Source organism: Scatophagus argus, chromosome 15, assembly GCF_020382885.2.
Source record: "Scatophagus argus isolate fScaArg1 chromosome 15, fScaArg1.pri, whole genome shotgun sequence".
In the NCBI taxonomy this organism is placed as follows: Eukaryota; Metazoa; Chordata; class Actinopteri; family Scatophagidae; genus Scatophagus; species Scatophagus argus.
In genome coordinates this window covers 15,614,978-15,640,179 of record NC_058507.1, presented here as the reverse complement: position 1 = coordinate 15,640,179, position 25,202 = coordinate 15,614,978, and the positions used below count along the sequence as shown (strand labels likewise).

The 25,202-nt window shown below is 40.5% G+C and overlaps 1 protein-coding gene across 1 annotated transcript; it reads left to right on the top strand.

Annotated features, from left to right (window-relative positions):
- Positions 1-53: 53 nt before the first annotated feature.
- On the top strand, positions 54-22,972 carry kiz (kizuna centrosomal protein). Its single transcript, XM_046413160.1, has 15 exons — positions 54-231; positions 782-844; positions 1,344-1,506; positions 2,868-2,942; positions 4,194-4,797; positions 4,963-5,221; positions 8,095-8,214; positions 8,907-9,071; positions 10,148-10,298; positions 12,288-12,444; positions 12,933-12,995; positions 14,341-14,433; positions 14,939-15,008; positions 21,716-21,762; positions 22,701-22,972. The coding sequence occupies exons 1-15, from the start codon at positions 74-76 to the stop codon at positions 22,802-22,804; spliced, it is 2,292 nt and encodes a 763-aa protein (XP_046269116.1). The 5' UTR covers positions 54-73; the 3' UTR covers positions 22,805-22,972.
- The last annotated feature ends 2,230 nt before the right edge of the window (positions 22,973-25,202 follow it).

Genomic DNA, 25,202 nt, shown 5'->3' with positions numbered 1-25,202 from the left:
GGGGAGCTCGCGCCTGCACTTGCACCACGTGCTCTCTGTGTTTATCAGCAGGGATTTCTGGGAAGCGGTGCTCATGGTAACCAACGTAAACATCGTCCAACCTCCTCCTTCTCCTCGTCTTACCCGTTTGCTTCGCAGTAGCGCCGAATTGACGAAAATGGCAAGCATGGCTCGAAGCGAAGACCCGTATTATGAAAAGATTACATCAATTCAACAAAGCATGCATAAAAGGTGAGGATTTCCCCTTTTTCACACGGCCTGGTGGAAACCGCGGGCTCGAGTGGTGAGCTTTGCTGCCCGGTAGCCTCCTCCTGCAGCTTTCTACTGGAAGCTAACCAGCTAGCTTTTTAGCTAACCAGCAAAGGCAGGATAGACGGAGATGCTACTTTGCTAGACAGTTCATTAGCTTATTTAGATCACTTCGGTAGCTAACTTTAGCTAAACACAGAAATGCTGAGGTTGTTCTTACATGTAGTAAAGATGAATGGAAGTCTATCCTGTCACAACGTAAGCAAGAGTTCTTATGAAGCTAACGTTAACTCTCGTGTTTTTCTTATGTAACGTTAGCCATTTCGTATTGACAACAACACATGCATTCAGCCAGTTTAATTGTATGTTGTCTAACAGTTAGATGATTTTTGTATCAAAATTAGCGCACGCTACACGCGTCTATTAATGAGTGATCAAATAGTTAACGTAAATGTTGCTGTTAACTAGTTAAAGAAAACTACCGAGACACTGCGGTGATTTGTGTGGGTGACAGTTGTATTGATTGATACAGGGAGAAACGGAGGCTGGAGCTGGAGAGGGAGCTGTTTGCTTACTCCAGATCTGACAAAAGAATGTAAGTTATACAGACTACTATGCCGCTCTTATCTTGTTATCAATATAGTATAGAAGTCAGCATTTTATATTAAATTGGTTCGAAAATTTACCACACATTTAATGAGTGCACATTCTGTACATACAAAATACTGCATACATGCATGATCTTTTTTGTAATTTCATTTGACTAAATGAAAGAAGGTCCTAGCATTTGTGTTTTTCTGAATTTCTTTTTGGTCAACAAGAAGAAAAAAAACGCCTTTGTACCTAAATGTGTTCAGAGCACGATGCACCTTTGGATGTGAGCAGAGCATATTTTTTCATTGTAAATGTATTCTCATAAATATTAACATGCCAAATCAAAGCAGCAAAGCTAAGGTTTATAGGCGAGTTGAGAATATGATTTAAATTTAAAACATACTGTGCTTAACCTTTTCTTGTGAAAAGTCTAGCTCTTATTTTTTGACAATGGTCCTAGATAATATTTCTTTGGAATAATAGTTCTCCACTGCCTTCAGCTCACAGATAAAGTGTTCCAAACTGCACAGTTATCTCAAGGAAATCTGTGGCAGGGAAGCACGAGCGAAAATGAGAAACCTTGAGCTGCTGAGAGATGTGGAGTGCATAGAAATTGGCATGAAGGAATATAATCCTGACCATGGCCCCCTGCAACAACAAAAGGTACAACACGCACGTGCACGCACATGCTCAATTTGATTTTTTCAGTGGAATTCTTTTCATATTTTTTATAAAAAGTTATGTTAAAAGCAATCTGAACAAATGCTCCACCCACTGAAGTTGATCTAGGTTAAGACAATTGTGCTTTTTTTTCTAAAATGCTTTATCAAATTGAATAACCATTACACAAACCGAACACAAACACTTGTTTCTACAGGATACTAAATGTAGTGTAACTTTAAAATAAGAACATTAAACTCATACCTACAATGTAATAGAGTTTTTTGAGAAATGTGTGTTTATGAAGCATGTTCTTGCACATTTGCCTTAATGCCTTGTTATAATTTTAACACAGAGCATTAATATTTACTTGCAGTTGCTTGATGTGATAATGGTAAACACTCAAACAGTGCAATTTGTCACTACAAGCAAATGAACGAGGGAGAAAACAATGAGCCAGTCAGATTATCACTTTAAACTCAACGACAGTGCTTGACAGCTTAATATCAAATTAACAAAATTGGCTAATTATGACTCGCTGAGTTAATTGCCCAATATAGAGACTCTGAAGTGCTCCAGAGGTTTAGTCATTCTCTCCCCTCAAGCAGTTGGTTTATTTCCTCTTGATGCTTTATGAGTCCTGCATGTTTGTTGTTATTTTGGAAATTTCCTGTTGCTCTTTCTGTCCAATGTATAAAGTCACCCAATTTTGTCTGGTTAAACTGTGTTGTTTTTGGTACTATGAAAAACATAAATTCTCAAATGGACAGGAAGTAAAGTGAAGTCACATGTAAACATGCTGAGATACATTAATTTCTAAAATAGCTACGCAAAACAGTCAGAAAGTATAGTGAATAAATGAGAAATATGAAAGCCGTCTTCTTTAGTACGTCTGCTTTTGTAAACTGCAGTTGAAAAAATTGTGGCACAAGCTAATCCAAGTGCCCATAAAGAGACCATTAGTGTTTTTTAATTGGAACTGGGATTAAGCCAGTTAGTCTGGCTGGTCAGATAAATGTCAAAGGGTGTCAGCAGTTACACAGAGGACACCCACTTAAAAAAACCCTTTGTGAATGAGTGTGATCGACTGATGCTTGATTTTGTCACTTTTGTTCTTGTGTTTTTTGTTTCTGCACTTCTCGCAGATAATATTCAGCACTGCCATCGCAGTATTGTAACAGACAGTTCCTTGTGTTTACATATAGTGCAGTTTGCCTGCCATATGTCAGTTAAATATTATCACTATCATCTTTCTGTCATTTATTTTCATGTTACTCAGTATGCTTAGCATCTACTTACCCAACTATTTGTATATCCACCTGTTCGTATCTTTGTGTATCATTTTATTCTTGTATCTCTTACAGGCAGAGTTTTCCAAAAAGATTTCAAAATTTATGGAAACAAGGAAAAAAATGGAGCAAGAGCTTGGTGCAACAAAGGTAATGCTAATATGTGCAGCATGAAATGTTGCATTGATTTTACAAATGTCATATCTTCTATGTAGGGTGTAAATGCTGTTTGTGTGTCTGTGTGTGTTTTTTTGCACATATTTTTGTATGGTTGAAAACGGCACTTATTTTTTTTTATGTTGGATCCTTCTTTTTTGAAATGTTTACACGGTTTATGCAAATCTCAGTTCTATCAAGCTGTGTTTTCAGGTTTAGAACAACAAAGGAACATAGGCATTATGCCTCGTAAATCTGTAGAGGAGTCTGCATTTAAACTGTGTATCTGTAATAGCACAGGTGTCTAATCCTAGCTGGTGCATCTGTACAAGCGATGTAGTTCAAGCCCATAGCTGCTTTCTCCCTTCACTTAAAGCAGTTAAAGCTCTTTTAGATGAAATGTCTAAGACATCTCATAATAACTTGGAGCATGCTGTCTAGAGCAGTCACTTGTAACTGTGTGCAAAAACCCCCGTCAGCCTGTCGATATTGTAATGAGCAAAATGGTACCGTCACTCCATTATGCATACAAGCCATTGGCTGGCAGTGTGCATGTCCCTCAGGCTGCAGCATTCATTAAGGGAAGCTTACCGGGCTGAAAGCTGGAGACAGATGATAACGGGATATGATTTTCATATTTAATACATTCCTTGGAAGAGCACACGCGTGCTGCAGATTGATAGAAGAATCAATTGCTACTTTAGTGAAACACTTTCTACTTTGCCCTGCAGCTACCGATGGAATCACTCAGCCAAGAAATTAACTTTTCCTCTTTTTTTACCTACTTTGTGGATCTGCTGGGCAGGCTGCATGGTTTACAGTGAATGTTATTAAGCAGCTAACTGTTTGGTATTTAAGACGCTTATCAGAAAAGAAACAGAAGCCATGCTTTTTGTTATTATGTTTGGAGGGAGGCTTTTTTGCTCACCCCCCCCCCACCCTCCTTGGTGACATTGCAGACATGAATCAAAACTTGTCTAAAGGATTTCTAATAAGATGAAAAGTTAAAGCACTGATCCTGAGACATTCCCCAGAAAGATTTTTTTTTTTTTTCTTAAAGAATTCAGACCTCGGCCAAAATAAGATATACTTATTCAGATTTGTAAAGTGGGTAGTTAACACACTTAAGATGAATATCTTTTAAATGTAACCTAACCGAGATTTGAAAATGAATTGAAATTGTATTGATGCCTAGAAAAATATCATATTTGTGGACCCCCCCCCCCCCCCCCCCCCCCCCTTCAGGTTGAAGTTGTGCACAGGCAGCACCAGGACAGTTCCCTTTCCCACACAGCCAAGGACTTTATACAACCATCAGCAGGCCCTCAGACCTCCAGAAGGTCTGATGCTGATGCTGGCACCACAAGTGTACACTCAGACCAAGCATTGCATCATTCACCCAATCGCAGCATGCACTCCCGTGAGCATCTACCAAGTGGCCTTTTGAAGGACTTCAGAGTTGGCGGAGAGGATGCCGCCAGCAACCGAGCACATTTATCAGATGACATTTCAGGCTCAAACGATTCCCCTGACGGCTGTAATTTGAGTGACAAACATGAAAGAACAATGGCGATGCTGCCATCTGTTCGTGCCTTAACAGGCTCAGCTGGCAATGTGCCTTTTAGAAGTTATAATGAACAAGAACTGTCACCTTTGGTGACCTTGACGAGGCCTGAGAAAGATCTGTCTCCCAGCAGCAGTGATAGCATGAAGGCTAAGAATTCCCCTGCAGAAAACACTGGCTCACATGAGGTGATTCATCAGCAACCTATAATGGAAGATGGACAGAGTGGTCTTAGCCGTTTGATGCCTCAAACCACTTGCGGAAAAGAAGCTCAAGATACACCAGGTTAGCAATGCTATTTCTTGCTTATTACCTTGTAATATCTTATTACAGCCTTACTGTATTCTTTGAACTTGATAGTAGACAATGACAGTTGAAAGCACTTGACTTTGTCCTTTTTAAAGGTTTAAAGTAAGCCAATTAATAAATCTACTTTATATTTCCATTCAGATAGATGTGGGAGTGTCAGCACGCTAAGCTCTGATGTGCAGCTGTCGCAAAGCAGTGCTAGTATCCTGTCCATATCGCTTACACAATCTGAGCTGGAAGAGGATCTACCAGACAGTATGGCACCTGAGAGGAGTGCCACTTCTAGAGGTAGTGATGATCACAATCAGCGCAGTCCTGAAACATCCCCCCATTCTAATGGGTCCAAGAACACACCACAGTTAAACTGTGAATCCTCAGCTCCTGTGGTGACCTTGGAAAGGTACTTTGTTTTCTGTACTTTGTTGTCTGGAATTGTCAGGTGTGTCATTAGAGAAACGCTAACATTTTGATTGCTTTACATCACATGCTCTTTTTAAAACATGAGCAGTGCAATCAGTATGTATTTCCAAGATTTAAAGCTAAGCAAGCCAAAGTGAGAAAGGAGAATGTTATGCATAGCCATGTTGAACCACAGAGGGCTAAACGATACGAGCGGGTGAAGACACCATGCAGTCCTTGCTACCATCACATCAGAGACTGACAGAGAGGATTGTGAGAGTCACGGTCCATGCCACCATGCTCTCTGTAGCTCAGCAGTAGCTGCGGTGGTGGCAGTGATGCATCTTATAGGGAGAGCTCAGGACCTGTCACCAACAATATTGCCATAATCCAAGATAATGCTGTAACAGAGCAATTTTCTGCTTGAGAGACCTCAGGAAGTCCCCAGTGGAGGAGGAAATTTGTGGCACCATAGAGTGTTCTGGAGGGTGGGCATGTGGACAGCACTTACAGCCACAAATCCTTAGCGTGATGATGGCCTCTGAGTTGAAGGATCATTTTGGATGGGGTTAGAGCCACAGAAAATCCCATGTGAATGTTTGTGCCCAAAGCCTCTGCAATATGCAGTATATGAACAGGACCTCTTATGCTCTTGAGAAACAAGAAAACTTTATTTCGTGTGTAATAGTCCCAGTGCTTAATTCTTGTGTCCTTGTTGGTGACGTACATTATGCTTGTTTACTATTATACGTTCTACTTTATTTTAGATTTAAATACCCAATTACACATGCTCACAATAATGTTATTAAAAAGCACACACATTTTTTTTTGTTACTGTAAAATTAAGAATCCTTTTGATCATTATCAGATGCTTTATTTGAAAAAATGTCTATACTTTATATTTATCAAAAGTAATATGAAGAATTTTATTTTCTCTGAGAAATGTGGCACATTTGTTTGTGCACGACTGTTTCTGTGTGGTCTACTATACTGTTTATAGCATGACCTCAAGAGGAGCTGCAGTTAGCCTGTGCTGGGAGACGATGGTGGGGGCTGCGGCTTTCATTGTTAACACGGAGGGCTTCTGTGTATGAGGAGAAAACCAGAGGCTTTGATGTAAAGCTTAGAGCGCATCCAGTCTCTATCCTCTCCCTCTCTCCCTCTCGTTCTCTCTCTCTCTTAAGGTTAGAGTTTATATCGCTGCCTCCATTCAGCTCACAGTCAGGAAAAACAAGCCTGGGCAATTCATTATATTATCCCATTATATTTCTCCTCCAGCATGGCTGGGGTGAGTGAGTGAAATATCCTCCAGGTTTTTTTTCCTTCGAGACTCAACATAATGGCCTCACTGTGTCCTGTTCTCAAATATGTCGTCGCTGAACTGCATGATGGTTCTGCTCAATTGTTGACAGCATGTCATACAATTTAAAGTTAAGTTCTTAAAAATCCAATTTGTGGCCAAAGCTTAAAAAAATGTCATTGTTTTCCAATGTCATTAAGACATTGTGCTTTTTACAAACATTCCTCAGTGATATTTTTTCTGATTTTAGTTCTAGTTTTGTCTAGTCCTGTGTCATTGTGTTGTTAGTATTCGTGGTATATCTTTCCATTTCTGTGTGTGTATTGCATTTGCTGCCTGTGCCAGCACGGTGAGATCCTTCTGACGCCAATCACTAAATTATGAGACCATTCCATGTGGTAAATCACCCCCAAGTCAGTACTGTACACTGTAGAGCAGTATCGCTGCAGAGAGGCTGACCTCTTCCTCCTAGCTAACAATGCATTCCTGATGAAGTCAACATGCGGACAACAGCAGCGTCTAAAGTGAGGTTGGAGACCTTGACATGAAAGCTGGCAGCAGTACAATGAGAGAGCGAGAGAGGTTTGCAGAAAAACACAACTAATTCCCTCTCTAAAGGTCTCTTTTTGAAGAGCATTGACAAATAAAGTGGAAAGAGAAAGATGACTATTTCAAGGCCCACGCTGATGATAAGGGAGAGAAGAAAAAAAAGATAGAGCTTTTGCCTATGCTACTTCAGCCACACTGAAGAGGACTTAGCACAGACGGATTGCACACTACAGAATGTCATGGATATAATTCAAGCTGCCAGCTTAATCAGGATGTTACCAGGAAACAACCTGCAAAAATGAGGGAGCAATTGTTTGCTGACCCCTAACCCAGGAGCCCATTACAGATTGTCATAAATTCTTTTTTGGCCCCTTTTATGTAGGGGGGCTCAGGATCTCTCGGCTTGGGGTTTCTGGGAAAATTCAATGAGGGCCACCCAGAGCTTAATGCTCAAGAAAGAGATGGATTCCCAATATCCACGTGCATTAGGCATCCATTTCTCATTTTGCAGCCTCACACAGCACCAGATTAAAGTGTAAATCTCTCACCAAAAGAAATCATCTCGAGGCCCCTCTTTTTTCTTCCAATTTTTTTAATGTGAGATAGTAGTGTTATAGAGTTGTTTGTATTTTCATTTTTTCAAAAAAAATCCTTGTTATCATATTACATATTTGTAATGGTTATTTTGCCATATAACGGCATATAGCTGATTAAATTTTAACAGTAGACAGCCAGTTCTACATGCTCCAGTTTTGAATGCCATCTCTCACGAGCTTTCTCACATGACCTGTCATTACATATTGCACCATCAAAAGACACACTTGAAATCACTGAAGTTTTTTATTGTGGTGTTAGCACTGTAATGATCAGGTTTCTGCAGCAGTCCTTGAGTACCTCAAGGAAATTGCCTAGAGAAATATATCACTTTTTTTTTCAAAAATGGCAGGCCTATCGATCAAATGACCTCTTCCATTTTATTTCTTTTCACTATATTAATGGGTAATGTTTTTTTTTCCTTTTTTTAGTCTCAGCCAAGAAGGACTCTTTTATCTGCTAGACAGCATTGAAGGACGACTCTATTGTGAACATACTAGCCTGTATGGGGATTCTTCAGTTGATGGAAGACAACTCAATAGAATTGTCAGGTATGCCCATCCTGCCTGTCTTCAAACTTTACAATCTCTCCCTATCTGAACAAAATTTTTTGTATATTTATTTAACGACCATGGAGCAGTTCGTGCAGACAAGGAAAACGTATTATCCTTTTGCCAAGGGCTCTCACTTTAGATGTAGTGCCATCACCGACATACACACATCTTTATTTCTGAGGGGTATTCAAACACACTGGATTGTTCTAGTAACCACCCTGTTGAATTGTTATTGGGAGTCAGGGAGATGAAGAATGTGTTTCATTAGACTGGGCTTATTTGTCATAAGCCTTTTATGTTTCATAGCGTGATTAATTTACCATAATTGGAGTTCTTGTTGTAAAGTATGGATAAATGTCTAGCAAAGGAAAGCTTCTCATTTATTTAAAACCCAACATGTACTTATCCCCGTCTGTGCAAACGTGAGTCCAATAAGTGATGTTAACAACATCTTCAGTAGTAAGGAGAGTGGCCATCTTGTGTCATGACTCTCAATATCATGTTTAATCTTGCTATGATATCATGTGAGCAAGTGTTCATGTGCACTGATGTGTATTATTACACTTTACTGTGTCTGTGAGTGTGTTTGAAGTGTTACCAGCTGTTGGATGTCCTCCGTGTACTCCTGACCCATGGCCTGAGCTCATGGCTCCATGGCAATAGCTGACTGCTCTCTATATCTTGGACAGCCTTTGTAACAGTGGAGCGGACGTGAATGGCGAGGACCTTGAAGCATGTGGAGCAGTCATCCTTCATGAGCTTCAGAGGTTGTCATGGAGCACAGCAACGGGCTGCCTGCTACCACAGGATCTTGTAAATGCTTACCAATCCAGCACTGAGCCTAATGAAATAAGGTAAGGCTCCTGGTTTCCCTGTGAATCTATCCTCAAAGACCAGTGTCAGTGTGTTTTCTTGTTTAGTTGTGTTTATTTACGTTTTTGTCAGTGTAAAGAAATTCAAACGTTGAGGGGTTTGTAAAAAGAATCACAATAGCATAATCACATAGTCAGGTTTGATCATTTGTGAGAAGCTGCAAAAAAGAAATACATATATTGGTTATAATCTGTTGTATGATAGTGTTTTGTGTAGACAATGACACCTCAACTCCAGTAGTGAATAGTGCTATAATGGCATGATTTAGTGCACAAATATCAATCTGCTGAATGCTACAGGTCAATAGACCTTTCTTTTCTTTTCAGAGCGACAGTGAACAGTCTTTCAGGAAAGGTGAATTCTACTTTTCAAATCAAGAGTGGATGGCTGCCTGTGCTTTTTTAGACAGAGGGGGAGGGGGCATACTCTTAGTACCTACACTGAGATATTGCACGCCACCATTCTATACAGTCTCCCTTGTCCACAAATGTAAAGGTCATCTTTGGTGTCACCTTGTGCAGTAACACTGCATGGGTGAATGTCATGAGTAAATTAAAATGCCCTATCTGTGACTTCCAGTCCTTTGGATAATGAGTAGTTATACTCTGAGCCAAATCCATGCCCTGCTTCACTACTCTATTGATTTCACTGAGACCGTTCCTGCTGTATTCTCAATCTGAAGAAACGTCCCTGTCTTTCCTGTGGAGACACACTCTGGCTTTTTGACGTTTTTATCCAGTTTTCAACCCAGAGCTATGTTACTTTCTGTGTGTATTCAGTGTTTACTGGAATTCATTAATAATCTGTATCTTCTGATTTGTTTTAAAATGGACCAGCAAGTAGCCTTTTGCAAGTTCTTGAAATTAAATATATAAAATTAATAGAAAATAGTGTGAAAATAGTGTGACAAATAGTCTGCCTCAGTTTTCCTGATAATCAAAGAATCTTTAACTCCATTGTGGTACAATTATGGTAGTTTGCAATTGTCATATTTTTCATTTGATATGAAAACCTTTCTTTCTCTCCCACCAATCCCGTCCCCCCACCCTCACAACAGCGAAAGCCTCCCTCCTGATGCCGCTCGGCTGTGGGATCGCTGGTTCAAGCACGCCCTCCTGCTCAAGGAGCGCCGTGTCCTCAGTACTGAACACTTGGTCCAGCTGTTCACACCGCTGCTTCTGGAGCGCCATGCCACCTACAGCCACCAGGTAGCGTTGGAGGCACGCACACTGCAACTTGACACACAAATAGGAGGCACACACTTGCATTATCTGGCACCAAGTCCCAAAAGCAAGCAGACATTTACATGCACATATGACTGCAGGAGTCTAGTTTTCCACAAAAGCTACTGTTCTTGTTTCTTTGCACATTTTTTAGAAGAGAGCTGTAGTTGGTACTCAGTGCCCTCTTTGTGTCTGGTGTTTGAAGCAAAGCCCTGGCTGCCTTCTCATCAGATTGCTCCACACGTTGACCTAGACAGAAGGGACCCTGACCCATGTGCTAATCGCAAATTACAGCCTCTGCTTGGCTTTTTTCATCTCATGTGGCGTATTCATCTGAGAAACACTTGCTTTTAATTTGGTATTAGTCAAAAGTATAGCCATCAGCTGGGTCTGTTTGAAAGGCAGAGCCATTTGGGCCTTCTCCACAACAGACAGGATTATTTTAAATTCCCCACTCATTGACCTTGTGCAGATCATGCTCAATTAAACAAAGAAAGAAATTATGATTAATATTCACACTTAGACACCGAAGATAATGTCAAGAGATTTGTCAGGAATCTCACATTTTCAGGAAATCTACCATATGATCCATCTACAGGAATGATCATATACACATGCAGACTTTTGTGTTATTAATTTTTGTGGACTCATCTTGTTGGGATTCTTGTGGCTTGGAGATCTTGCTCCAGTGTCCCCGGCGCAATGAGAGAGGCAAAGAGGGAGACTGTAGAGCCTCTTGAAAATATGAACCGACAAAAGGAAGAGAGGCACTGCCATCTACATCATTGTGTCGAAGTGCGTCAGAAAAAGCCTGAGCGAAAATCTTTCTCTCCGTTTATCTCTCCCACTCCATCTATTTCTCTCTCCCTCACTCTATTTTCCCTCTCTCCCTTTATTTCTCTCTCTCTCTCCTCCCTGTTCTCTCATACAACAGCTTACTCTCCACACACAAGAGCAAACAGAAATTTCCATTCACGTAATGCCACACAGCCTGGCTACCCCGACAAATGGGAGCATGCAGCTCGCATGCACACACTCAAAGAGGCCCTTTGAATATTCAAGTGCTAACAGTTGCATTCATTGATATTTAAAATGCAGTGGGTCTGCGAGAGCCCTCAATCCACAGTACATTTGACTAAATCTAAAAAAAGAACAAAGACAGATATCAGGGACAAGGATCAAGACAGTTTTTATTGTGCAGCAGCATCAAATACCAAGTGGTAAGCTCAGATTGGTGTGTGTTTGGCTCTCTTCCCCTCTCAGAAAATGAAAGCATGTACATTGTCGATGTTCACTGCGACCTACTGATAACAACTTACAATGCACTTAAAGTTTGTCACTGTCAAAATCCTCCTGATCATCCCCTCCATATTAGTGTTCATTAAAAGTAGCAAATAGCCATCTGAGGCTGAGAGGCAGTCTTTGATCACAAAAGAAAGATGATGATGGCAGGATTTGATATGGGGGAGGGAAAAGGGAGAAAAAGGAAATCGGTGTGTGGCATCTCCCTGCTCCTCATCTCCCAGAACAGCTCCTCTTAATTGTGTATCCTCATCTCCCCAGAGATAAAAAATGAGCTAGAGAGGGAGGAAGAAAGCAGTTTGTCTCAATTCTCTCAGCCAAGAGGAGAGATATCTGGAATGTGTTGCACATTAACGCCAGGGTGATTGCATTCTTTAGGCGCTTCTCTAATCTCATGGATGAGAAGAGAGGGAGAGCAGGACGGGGGAAAAAAGTGTGATTGAGAAGGAGAGCGGGAGTGAAAGTGTGTGAAATAATCTTTTTTTAGTTAAACGAGTGAGAGAATTTGAAGTTATTTTCTCTTGGCGTTTGAACACACATTACAGCCGCACCTCTGTGCGAGCAGCCATGGCCAAAGTAAATGACTTGCCTAATCGGCGAGAGTTCAATTTGACACTTCCTTCACAAAATGGGAACAATTAAGAGTGTGGTTTTAATTTGTGCTGCTCGCAGGCCAAAGTGCTGCTGAGGACACTTGTGTCCCGGTCCAGTGAGGAGTGCCCCTCAGCAGAGGACGAGAGTGACTTGTCTTCTTCATTTGGTCCTCCTTCTCTCCTGGCTGACGGTGATATGAAGCCTGCCAGGCCGGTACAGAAGCGTCGCATCCAAGGTTACTAAAGATTATTAGTATAATTTATAATAAGCATGATATATTCTAGAATACAATATTTGGATATTTAGGTTTTGGTTGTTATTAGCTACAGAGGAATTGATGCATTTTGTTACAATCAAAAACAAAAGTGTTTTGGTCTTGTTATGGCTGACAGCAGATTCTTACAAACATCCAAAATGTTCCACACCGAGATAAGTCTGTGTTTGCCCAGTAATATATAACACCCATTAATAGGAACAAATGTTAGACCGCTGCAGTTTTTTTTTTAAAACCACCTCTGCAGTGAACTAAAACTTCCTTTTTATAATAGAAAATCTATTTCACCATTGAGGTTTTTTTTTATATAAATCCCTCACAGCCCAGTTTTCTTACAGCCTTCTATTCACAGCTAAGAAAGACCCCCTCCCTCCCCCATCCCCATTTCTATCCCTAAACTCCCTTCCTCCCTGCCACTGCTTCTCACTATGCCCTTCCCTTTCTTACAGAACTACAAAGTACTGAAGAGGACAGCCAGGACGAAAGCCCTGTGGAAAGTGTTCCTATTAGAGGTAAAAAGGCATTGCCGGTGCCCCAGCATTCACACTGTCCTTATGTTGTGGTTTGTTTTCTTCCCACTGCAGTGAATAATGGGCTCTTTTACGCAATGGCTGAGGCAGGATGATCAAGGTGAATCCAGGGTCAAAGTCCCACCTGAAGGGCTGTGCTAGTTCGCTCTAATTATCTCCGAGAAAACACTAGCTATGTTTTCAGCCTGGTCTGAGGCGTTCTGGCAAAATTGATAATTCGCTGGCCCGGCATAATGCTGCTGCTTTAATTGTCAGGACGCCAGGGTGGGAAGCGCAAGAGATCTGTCATCGGTTCTCATTATCTTCTAAACAATGCTCTGGTAAGGCTGGACTTGAAAAATACTAGATGTGAAGGCATCCTGGAAGCAGCTGGTGTGCCCATCCCTAAGCTGCACCTCTGAAATGTAAAGCAATCCTGCATTACCCTTGGCTATCAGATTTCCTACAGGGTGTTTCATGTGTCTGCACCCCTAAGGTGCACAGCTAGCAAAATGAGTCCAGTTTCCAATCCCTACACTTAATCAAAAGAGTCATAACCAGTCCTAGGAAAAAAGAAACATGACTAAAGATTTTTGAAGGGAAAGGTTTTGCTGTGGTGAGCAACATCAGTGTCACAATCAAATACCATGACCTTGAAAGTGATAGTAATTGCCAAGACATGTGTGTTTCTATCTAGTTGAGGTGTTTTTTAACTACATGTAAAATGGCTGTATAAAGTGCTGTGGGTGGAATAACAGTGTAGATTCCCATGCACTGTAAATGTTGTATGGTTTTAGAAAATGATTAAAAGTGCTGCTTCTGTTATAAAACCAAGTTATAAATGTTCAGGCTTGGTCATTCAAGATTGCAATTTGCTCTGTCCTTTGATTCAGCATGTGTGTTTTCGCAACATCATTGAGACAACAGCTCTTTTATTATGTACTTCTGCTCTGTTGGTTTTTTGCAAGTGCAGTCTCTGTGCTCCTTTCAAATATGATACCTACTTTAGTGTGGCGGAAAGTAATTATGAGTGTTTTTAAAACAGAAAATCAATCATTGCCTTCCTGGTAGGGGATGCTGAGATAATGTGAGATGCTGATTGCCGTCTCATGGAAACTGTTGCTACAGACTGTAGGCTAGAATCAACAGCTTAGCTGATTGAGCACAGTGTTTTCACCCACTCTGTTCAGCAGTGAGACCAAAAGCTTCAGCTACTGAAGCGTGTTGTCTCATCAAACACAGAGACCTCTGAAAGTTGGAAACCTGGGTTTTAAGCAAATATTTGATGGTGACTTTGTGTGTGTGTGCGTGCGTGCATGCGTGCGTGTGTGTGTGTGTCCCTGAACAGAGACCAAAGCATATCAGTTACTTAAACAATCAGCCATGCAGGAAAGGCTGCAGTGTTCTGAAGAGGATGAGGAGGATGACGATGACCTCTCAGGTAAGAGATGTGGTCCACTCTACCAGGCAAGTATCGAGCAACTGGGACCTAACCATTTGGCTATCTGTTCTCACATCAAAACACAAAAGAAAAACTATGTTTGTTGTGTCCAAAGCTATTACACAAAGAATTTCCCTTCGGGGATAAATAAAGGAATTCTGATTCTGATTTCTCAACCATTTTTAACTCCACCACATTTTTAATCCCCAAAAACTGTCACCATCTCAGTAGTCATAGCCTTCAGCTTGTCGTGTGAATTTGGATGGCATGAAATCACATATCCTTGATGCATGAAAGGAGCTCCAAGTGAAAACATGCATCAACAAATGTAAATAATAATTGTGTAACATTACCATGTGTCCATATCAGGACCTTTACACTAAAGTTATATTAGATATTAGTTTAAGCTGTACCGTAAGTTTCTTTGTTAATATGCATTGTAAATTAGCTTGTGATGAGATGTCCGAATCAGATGTTTTTATTGGGCCCTGTTTGCTCTTTTAAGGAATAAATCATGGCCATGAGGAGGACCTGGGGAGGGCCAAATGCTCCTCACATCAAGACCCTTACCCTCGGTAAGAACATTGTTATTATTCAACGGGCCACAGGAAATGAGCCACCAGACACCAAAGTGGTTGATGTACATTTGCATGGCCACTCTCATAATTCCCTGTTCATTTCCATAAGATCAAGGGGCCGCCACCCATTAACTCGCTTACAAAGACAAAAGGCCCCTAAAGCCCCTCTCACTCACTGTTCACTGGGTTCAGCCAGGTTTTAGAAATCAAAAGCAAAATAGCTCCCACAAAAAATAAATTGGAGTCATAATATCACTGTCTTCAGGCTTGTTGTCAGAATGCAAACAGATCATGTTAAGAAGAGAATCCGGGACAACTGTTTTGGAAGAAGGGGACTCAAGTGTTGACAAGGACAAATGTCCTTTTCATTTTCACCCTTGAAATGCATTTAGGCTGCTCAAATCAGCGCCCTAAGTGGGGTGGAAAAGAAGATTTAATGATAAATTGCTTGGTGGAAGCTAACACCATCATGGTTACATTTGAATATCAACACGACTTCATCAAATCTGCAATTGCATGTCGGGTCCTCAGAGCACCTCTTCACTGCGAACCCATTTGGGCTGTAGTAATGGCTGGGTAAACGTTATGAGGAATAATCTTCTCTGATTTCATGTGATTACTGGGCACCACGCTGACACAAGGGTTGAAGTCTATATCTCCCTGGCCTGGCAAGCAGGCGCTCCCAGTCTGCCTATTAGCCCAGGGAAAGGCCTAATGGGCTGGCTCTATTGTGGTCCTCATAGCTGCCGATGTCTGCCTCTGCCAGCCCCAGTGACCACCCTTTTTAATAAACATGAGCCAATTTTCGGGCCCAGACCCTCTCAGATGGTGCCTGTCTCCCTGTCATTAATGTGCATGGGAAGCCCACAATATATGTGATTAAAGAAAATTTGTAGAACAAAAAATTAGAGACAGAATGCCTTGAGCAGTGATGACTCACAAGTTGTGTACATGAGTGACAAATGGATAGTTCAGCATGCCTGAAGCAGTGCCAAGAGCTACTAGTCACCATGACCATCATCCTTTCTGTGGTCATACAACAATTCGCCCTGTCTTTTCTTTGCTTTTCTTGGACGCTCAGATATAAGCATTCCACTTACCACAGTCACTTCTTGCGCTTTATTGCTTCCACAAGTGGTCTAAAAGCCCTGCACTTAAGCAGAAGCATAACACTGCAGCATGCTCTTGCCCTGCTTCTCTCCTTTCTCTCTGTGTCTCACTCTCTCGCTCTCTTGCCCTTTCTCCATCTCTTTGCCCCTATTCCTCTCTGTCTTCCTGTACACACCCCCCACCCCCACCCCCTCCTTCTCCGTCCTACTCGTTAATTGTTTGCTTTATTTTGTCAGTGAGCTGATGAGTGACATCAAAAGGAGGATGGAGCTGGATTCTAAATACAAAAATGGCTTCCTCTCTGTTGTCTTAGACAATAATTATGATTTGCCAGTTAAGCCTAGACTACAGCAGAGGGATTGTAGTTTAAAGCAGAGGCTTTGGTGCAAAAAATGCATTTATAGCCCTTTGTGAGGCTCCTCATTATGTGTGGGCCCGATTCATTAAGTAATTGGTTTGCAGTTGTTTACATGAGTATTAAGGCCTTCTATTCAGGGCCTTTGAGAGATACATTGTGCAAATGTTGCATGTTATGAATGCAGAATGAGAGGCGGGGGGCCAGTCCTATTGGCCAAACACTGCACTCGGCTGAAAAGCGAGAGAAAAGCACTGGGTGCTGCTTTGCATAGCAATGACTAGGGCCTTAATAAGCTTTACAGATTAAATACATGCAGTCTATACAAGATGCAAAGAGATACTCTTAACACATTTATATGTGCTCATTTCACTATTATGGTGTTTGAGAGAATTGGGGTCTTTCATATTCTTTTTTTTCTCTCTCACTCTCTCTCTCCCTCGCTCTCTCCCACACAGTGTTTTTCAGTCAGATACTTTTATAGAATGTGCTGTTTATTGTATTATAACTCGTGGGGAAGCGACTGATTTGTCCATTAGAAATCTTTTGCTGTCTTTGTGAGTGGCAAAGTAAAATCACTTTGTGGTTGAGTGGGGATGAAAGGAATAATGCACGAAGGAGTGAGTCTTAATAAGCAGCTGCACTCCATGTAAAGACCACTTGTTCCCCTTTGTATGCGAGTGCATGCCACTGCTTCCTCTCGTGCAAAGAATCATTGTGCTCCTTTCTACTGTAGGCATTTCAGATGCCACTCCTTTCTTATTTTTATTTTGGGTTTGTTAATGCCTTTTTATTTCCACCTAGTTTTTGATCCTAAAAAATGCTTGAACATACATACACACACACACACAAAATACTCCAGCCATCAGCTGGTGTGATGATTGTTGTGCCTAGTGCCTGCTTGACAAAAACCTTGACTCAACAATTAGTGGTTTACAGCTTTGCCTTGGACAACAGGATGTGCTCAAGCATTCGACCTCAAATCACTCAGAGTGTCAAAATCAGAAGCTCACTCGCTCTCTCTCTCTCTCATGGGAAGGCGATGTGTGTGGATCTCTGACAGCTTGCTGGGAGGAGGGATAGAGGGGTGAGAGGGACATGAGCTGAGAAAAGGACTGGAGGGGAGGAGAGGGGACGTAGAAAGAGAATAGCGGGAGATAGAGGGAGACAGAGAGACAGTACCAGACAAAGAGGTAATAAAAGATGGAGGATCGCTGTCCTAAAATCCATGTAAACAATTTAACAGACAGTATAATCATGAGCAGTGTAAGACACAATGAAGTAGATGCACAATAGTGCATATAGCAACATTAAATCTGTATTTCTATGAATATTTCTATTGGGGAATATATCATATTAGAAACAGCTAACAAATTCAGTACTGACTATGTTTATTGTTTTATTTTATTTTATTTTTTTACATTTGACAATTTAATAGTTGATCTACTTCAGTGTAGGCTTAACAATTAGAACCAGCCCATAACAGTACAAACAAGACAGTGACTACGGCAGAAGGCAGCATTTAGAGGCTCCAACCAGAGGAGGTCACTGTCCTACATTAGCTGCCTAAATCTGCCTTAATACCCTATAATAATATATAAGTTAACTTTCAACCACTTTCTGCATTCTTTTGTTCATTTTAATTTAATTTAGTAGCAAAACTATAGAAATATCATGTTTCTCTCATGAATTTGCTGTGATACCTGACAGCTGATTGAAAAAAAGGAATGTAAGATGAATGGTCTTTCCTTCAGCCATTCCTTCCACTGGCTGTCTCCGTTAGACAGCCACCAGTCAAGAGGAAAGCTCACTGTGTTGAAATCATTGGCCCAGTACCTCTTCCTCTGAGCTGCAGTACCTGTGGATTGCCAGCAGAGAGCACTCACATGTTAGAGAGTGCCCACTCATAGTTGCCTCTCACTGCTTGCCCCCAACTGAAGGCTATATCCTGCTACCATTCAGGCCTGTTAGAGTACATCTAAACGGAGCCCAAACAATGTTTCTGTGGGGTCATAGCTGGGATGGGAGTAGGAGTTGATGGGAATGATGAGGTGATGGGTCTCCCTTTACCTTTAGACAAGCACCGCTGTGCAAAAGTGCTATTGTGATATTAGCATTTGTGTGTGGGTGGCAGGAGCTTAAAAAAAGCCAGGGTAAATAAAAGCAGCTCTCTAGCTATCGGTGTGTGCAAGGCAGTATTAAGTGCTTGGTAAGCATTATTTCCTCTGACAGTCCTCACATTTCCTATTGTGACTACAGGATTATTAGTCACATCTGTCTTTGGTGTCTCCAAGACACATATTCAAGTCCTACGTGTGAATTACTTTAAACTGCAGTTTGAAAGGACAGTATGTTTTATATTATTTTTTGGTCCATGTGCTATTGGACATTATATCAGTACATAACTACAGCACAATTACATCTTGAATTTCCCTCGGGATCAATAAAGTATCTATCTATCTATCTATCTATCTATCTATCTATCTATCTATCTATCTATCTATCTATCTATCTATCTATCTATCTATCTATCTGTCTATCTGTCTCACCTTTTATTTGACCCTTTATCTATAGTCCATGAGGATGTTTCATACAGCATGTTATTCCACTGATCGGGGCTGTCTTGACAATAATACAGTATTCTCTACTGACCACACTTGTGTTTCACAGAAGATTTCATTCCGTAATGGTGATACTGAAGAGATATCACGTAAGATGTGGTAAAGCAGAATCAGAATGCTGCTTTCAGGAGCAAACACAGCAAATGCTTTGCCTCGCCGAATCTAAAAATGTGGCGAATAATCTCAAAAGGACTTTTAACTTGAATCAGTGCGCCCTCGATTTTTGTAGGCTGAGCAATCAATGTGCTATTCTTAAAGAAACATGCCACTTTTTCACTGTTCCCAAAACATTGTGCCGATTTCATCCCTTTTCATTTTCTTGTTTTTAATTAATGATTATATATCACTACATTACCAGCCTGATTTGAAATAACCTACATTTCAGAGCGTTAACTCAGCTCATAGAAAAGACAACAATAAAAATATCAAAATATTTTTCTCCAAATTCCTATTGTGTAGTGTGGGTAAAACTCATCATATAGTCCTACAGGTCAGTGTGAACTCAGTTAGGCATAACAGACACTGTGTAACTTAACAGTTAAAACTGTTGTTGAGATAAACAACAATATGTAACAACTGCAAAGGCCAGAGGAAGAGAATGAGCGAGGCATTAGAAAAAAGAGGACATTACAATAGCTGTAATTTGCATCATTTTACACATTACATTCACCTCTGTCTACCAGAGCTTGTAAAACACTGGCCAGACCTGTCTTACATATTCAGATCATTGCCTCAATTAAGGGAAACTCAGCAGAAGATGAACTGGCATAAATGTTTATGGAAACGGAATATTAGATTGGTGGGGTCAGATCCAGACTGGGCTCTCTATGGTAATAGCCCTGTCTTGAAATCAGTCCTGTTCCTCACTGAAGTGGAACAGCTGATAGACCATTCCCATCCTGGGGGGAAGTTCAAGAAAAGAAAAGCCTAATTTACTCGCTGTAACAGCTATTATTGTGGCAAACTAGAGGAAGTAATCGGGTAGATTATCGCCGTATTTTTGCTGCTGCATTCTCTCTGCTCGAGATCTGTTTCCTAACCATTGAAAATGGATGCGCTAGTCCTCGTGTTGCAGTTGTGCTTCAGCATCTATACTTCCTCTCCTATGCAGTTTAAAAAGCTGAATGTGGATAGCAGCTGGATGTCCTTTTTAAAATGCAGATGTGCATATATATTCTTCACTTAATTCTTAGACTATCTCCAGATCTTTCAGTTAAGTCATGTTCACGTTACGTGCATATTGAAGAACTTTGGATTTATATATCCAGTCTCACCTCCAGCAGTACAAAAAAAAATAAAAACCTAGTCTGTATGTTATGATGATGTTATGTTCTTTCATCTAAATCATTTTGTAGACAGCCATGTGTCAGTCTGTTGTGGTCAGAAGGAAATGAATCTGGCAAGTAAATAAAGCTCACATTTACTGTCCGTAAACATAACATCCAAAAACAGTACCAGACATAATGTAGGACTCAAAACACACTACTCTCTGCTCACCAGTAACACAACATTTGATTGTGCGTTTACTAACACACGCATGTTTTGGCAAACAAAATCTTCTCTTTCAGCAAAACACCCTTATATGCAGTGCAACTTCTCTTTACGGGCAGACATGCTGACTATTTGTCATTGTGTCTTTGTTTTCTTTTCTTTTTTCTGCTCTGCTTTCCTTGCTCAGCCTCTGCTTTCATTTGCAAGCGTTTTAAGCACCTGAGGTCCAATGTGCTGTCTGAACAGATGCAAGAATCATCCAAATTTCCTGTAGGAAGCCTCATCAGCACATGAATATAAACGTTATCTTGTAATAATTATACTGCCTGTTTGGTATATTGCTTTTAGCAGGAAGCAATCTGTTCACAGTTAGAAATGGAAGTTGCATCCTTCTTCTCTCATTCAGCCTTGAGTGGCGCAAAGCAGCAATATATAGTTTAGGAGATAGCATTTGGAACGCAGCCAGAGTAATTTGGTCCTTATACTCAATGTACAGTCACATGTGCCAAGATTTTGCTGAGGCAGAGACGAGGAGATGAGGGTGATTGAGAGGATGACAATCAAAGAGGTCATGGGTTTGAATCGATGCAGATGGAGGAACACGCCACATTTTTTCTTGTGTTTTGCTAGGGCTTGTCTCTTCAAACTCCTTTTTCTTCCTCTTCCCAAGAAAAGAGTCAATACCGCTTCGATATACAAGGGCCAAACAAATAAACCATATGGATATGTATGCTAACCTGGGAGATGATGAGGCTATATTGTGGGGTTTGAAAAGGCTCTGTGATGATGTAAATTAAAGAGGAGGCCTTTAAAAGAGGAATGGGGGGGCCTTATTGCATATGCATTGAGGAAGATCAAAGCCTTTTCGGAGGTCACACATTTACATAGCGATATCACCAGAGCTATGGGAACCTGGCAACGCTGTCTTTGGACTATTTTTGAATAAAGAGGGCCTTGTGGAAGTCTTTTGGCTCAATTAGAACAGGAGTCAAGGAAGTTCCCTCTGCTGCGCTGTCTGCCTGCCTTTTTCCTTTTTAGCATTTTTTGGTGAGATTAAGCATCTCTTTTTCAGAGAAAGCTTAAGGTAGTACATTCACAAGACTAATAACTTGTCTTTGTGTTTCTAGGAAAGAGAACAGCAACTCAAAGCTTTACTCTGCTCTGCAGTCAAAAGGTGAGTAGAGACAAAGTCATTTCGGTTGCGTATAAAGACGGTGTTAAAAAAGGTTAATTATACCAAATAGGTCACCATAGAGGTTTGTGTATGAAAATATTGTAAATTTTGAGCTTCATGAGAACACCCTCTGTTTGATTAAATGTGTCTGTAAATGCAGCTATTCCTTTTGAGGATATGTAAATGAAAAAAAAGACCTTGAAGCCAAATCCAGGTAACAAAATATTGGGTTTAAAAATAAAACAGCCGTATTTTAGGAAAACGTCTGTCTTCTTCCATCACTGATCAAACCTTAAACAAAAGGAGATGCCGAGTGGTTTATTAACTGCACTAAATAAGACCATGAAAGAGCATTTTTGATTCTAATGGGGAACAGCCAGACATTAGTGTTAGTTTTTGCAAAATCAAAATACTCTCAAATAAGTGTGTAGTTTGCTCAGAAGCAGATTTGTATTGTATTTCAATACTGTACTGTATTTCAATTTTCATTTTTTTGGCAAATGTCGTATTAATTTCTTTAGAGCTTAGCTGCTACATAACTGAACAATACAGAGCTCTGAATATGGCTGCATATTGAATCCTAATTTATGTACTTTCGGGTGCTAACATCACATCTATGTTCAGATATTTGCAGCTGTGATCAGATCTCTGCAGATACACTGTATTGCCGCGAGTGAACAAGTCGAGATTTAGCCTGCCAGACATAGATGAAAGATCAAATGTTTAGATTTTCAAGGTGAAATTAAACACAAGGTAAGCTGTAGCTTCAGTGCGTTCAGATCACAGAATGCTTACAAAGAGAGTGTAGAACTGACTCGATAAATAAATTATGTGCACAATGTAAAAGGTTACACATGAAGTGATACCGTTCCATGGAAGGGTAAACATTCTGCACTAAAGTCATCTTGTTTTTCTTTCCTCTGTGCCTTTCTCTATAGCTCTCTGGGATGAATCAGACGACAGCAATTCAGACATTGAAGCAGCCTTATGTCCTCAACCTTTCAACACAAATATTGATGACATTGATGACTTCTGTGACTGATATTTCCCTACAGATATTCTTTTCTAATCACACTACATTATATCACAGGAAAATCTGAGGCAGTTTGGCTTACAGTAATTCACCCCCTGACCATTATTTTAGTGGTCTGCGTTTTAAATCATATGCACACTGTATCGTAAAAACAAATAATAAAGTTGACAGCTCTCACACTGGGTAAAGTATGTGAAGAGTTGTCCAACACTCTGATGTTAACCCTGCTTCAGTCTCTTTATCTGAACAACTCTCCCAGCTCATAATAACAGCTCGAAATAGATTAAACTGATCTTTTAAAGCGATTTGTTTGCACTAGGCTGAAAATCATGCATTTTGAATGCCGCAAGCATCTCCGAGTGCTCTACCTCCAGCATGCTCGAGTGTAATGATGTGAGTCACCTGTGAAATGACAAAGCACAATGGCCACTCTGCACGCTGCTGCGCGACCTGTGAACCTGCTGAAGAGGCCCATCTCCCAGGGCACAAAGTGTTGTAGTGCTAACAAACTCAGAATATTTAGAAGCTCCAGCAATCCCTCTACACATATTTTCACACACAGATGCTTCTTTAATAACTGTGCCCATGCTCCAGAAACACAAAGTTGTATGCCTAAATTCTTCTGTGCAAATGAGTCACAAGTAGCACAGTTGCTGCTGAAACCACATGGTGGTCTTCTGCAGTTTATGATTTTGCAGCACAGTGAACAATCTGTAGCTATTAATAACTCGGAGCTACTGTGTGGGAGGCTTCATTCCCAAGTTTACATTTATAGTTCATTATGTCTCTAGTGTAAATTTCCAAAACTGCCATTCTGGGATATGGTAAAAAAAATAAACCCTGGCATTTAGTGTCAGCAGGATTCCATTAGTCAGCTTTAGATGACTTTACATGCCTGAACCTTTTAAAGTAGGACTCCACATTCATTACCAATAATGGCCTCAGACAGCCCTGACCCACCACAGAAAAGGGACTGTGGCAGAATAATTTGGAGTTTGCTAAAAGGCTCCCCAACATAATATCCATGTTAAGGAGCATGTCAACAGATACTTATGTGTGACAGATAGCTCACAGTGGAAGTGGAGTTATATTGTACTAATGTGTACTAACACAATAACATTTTTTAAAATAACTCCTCTGATTCGGTGCCAGAGAGACGATGATGAGGATAGTATTCAGTTGGTTCTTTTCAGAGCGCATATGGTCAGACTGTCACGGGAGGAAGGTTTTATCTTGCAGTTAAGGGGTGTTATCCACCTGGTGACTGACTCAATTACAGCATCAGCTTTGCCATCGGGTCGACATGAGACGGAGCTCAGTCCATACAGCTGTGGTTTTGTGAAGGTGGTCCATGTTTATGTTAACAGAATGGTGTCTCCAGATACAGATTGCCTCAAAAATGAAGTTGGATAGGAAACAAATATACATATATGTATATATATATATATATATATATATATATATATATATATATACATTATAGTCCTGCAAGACTGCTTTCACATTTTTTTGTAATGGGTTTCAATGTGTGCATGGCAGTGGACTCTGAACACTTTCCTTTATGTTTCTATAAAAGGTTTTGTGTCGTCTTTAGTAGATGTGAAGGTATCACAGAAGTAGATGGAACTCAGCCGTCCTTGTGAGCACACGTCTCTTTTGGACAATGATAAGAGCACATCTGTGTGAAGCGACGTCGGAATTAAATTCACATTTTTATTTTGAAGCATTTCTTTTGGATTTACTGCATTTTAGCAGCTACATGGACTCAAGAAGAAAACTTGTTCTTCGCCAATTTCACGATTGGATCTGTGATCATTTAGTTTTGTAGCAGTGAAAGCCCATCACCTGAAGTATGATGTCTAGCTTTTAACTTAATGTTTAACAAAATGCTCTTTAACTGGTTTAGTGAAATAAGCATAACAATAACATGCGCAACCACATCCACTGATATTGCGTTATGTACATTTTATACTTTATGCGCCCATAGAATTCCTCGTCTGCTGTATGTAACAAAGCATAAATAATCTGACAGTATGTCCAAATTAAATGCCTGTGATGGTATCATGTCAGCTGTATACAACATAGCCAATAGACAATATTCAGTACTGATATAACAGGAAATCCACACAAGACAAACCAGCTTTACCGTATTAGCTAGAAAAAAGGAGAAAAAAAATGTTAACTGTATTACAAGTTCTGAATGTGCCCTGCTTGAAGACCGTTATTATTAATGTCATGAGTTTTCCCAAACTAGCATTGCAGTTTTGTGATTGTAGCTGAGTCCATTATTCAAAACACGTCGTGCTTGCATTGTGGGTCACCATTGTCAGAGAAATGGTCTTATGCATCTTCAGTCCCGTTTCATTGCTGAACAATGGTGCAGAGCGGTGAGTCTTGAAAGAAACCC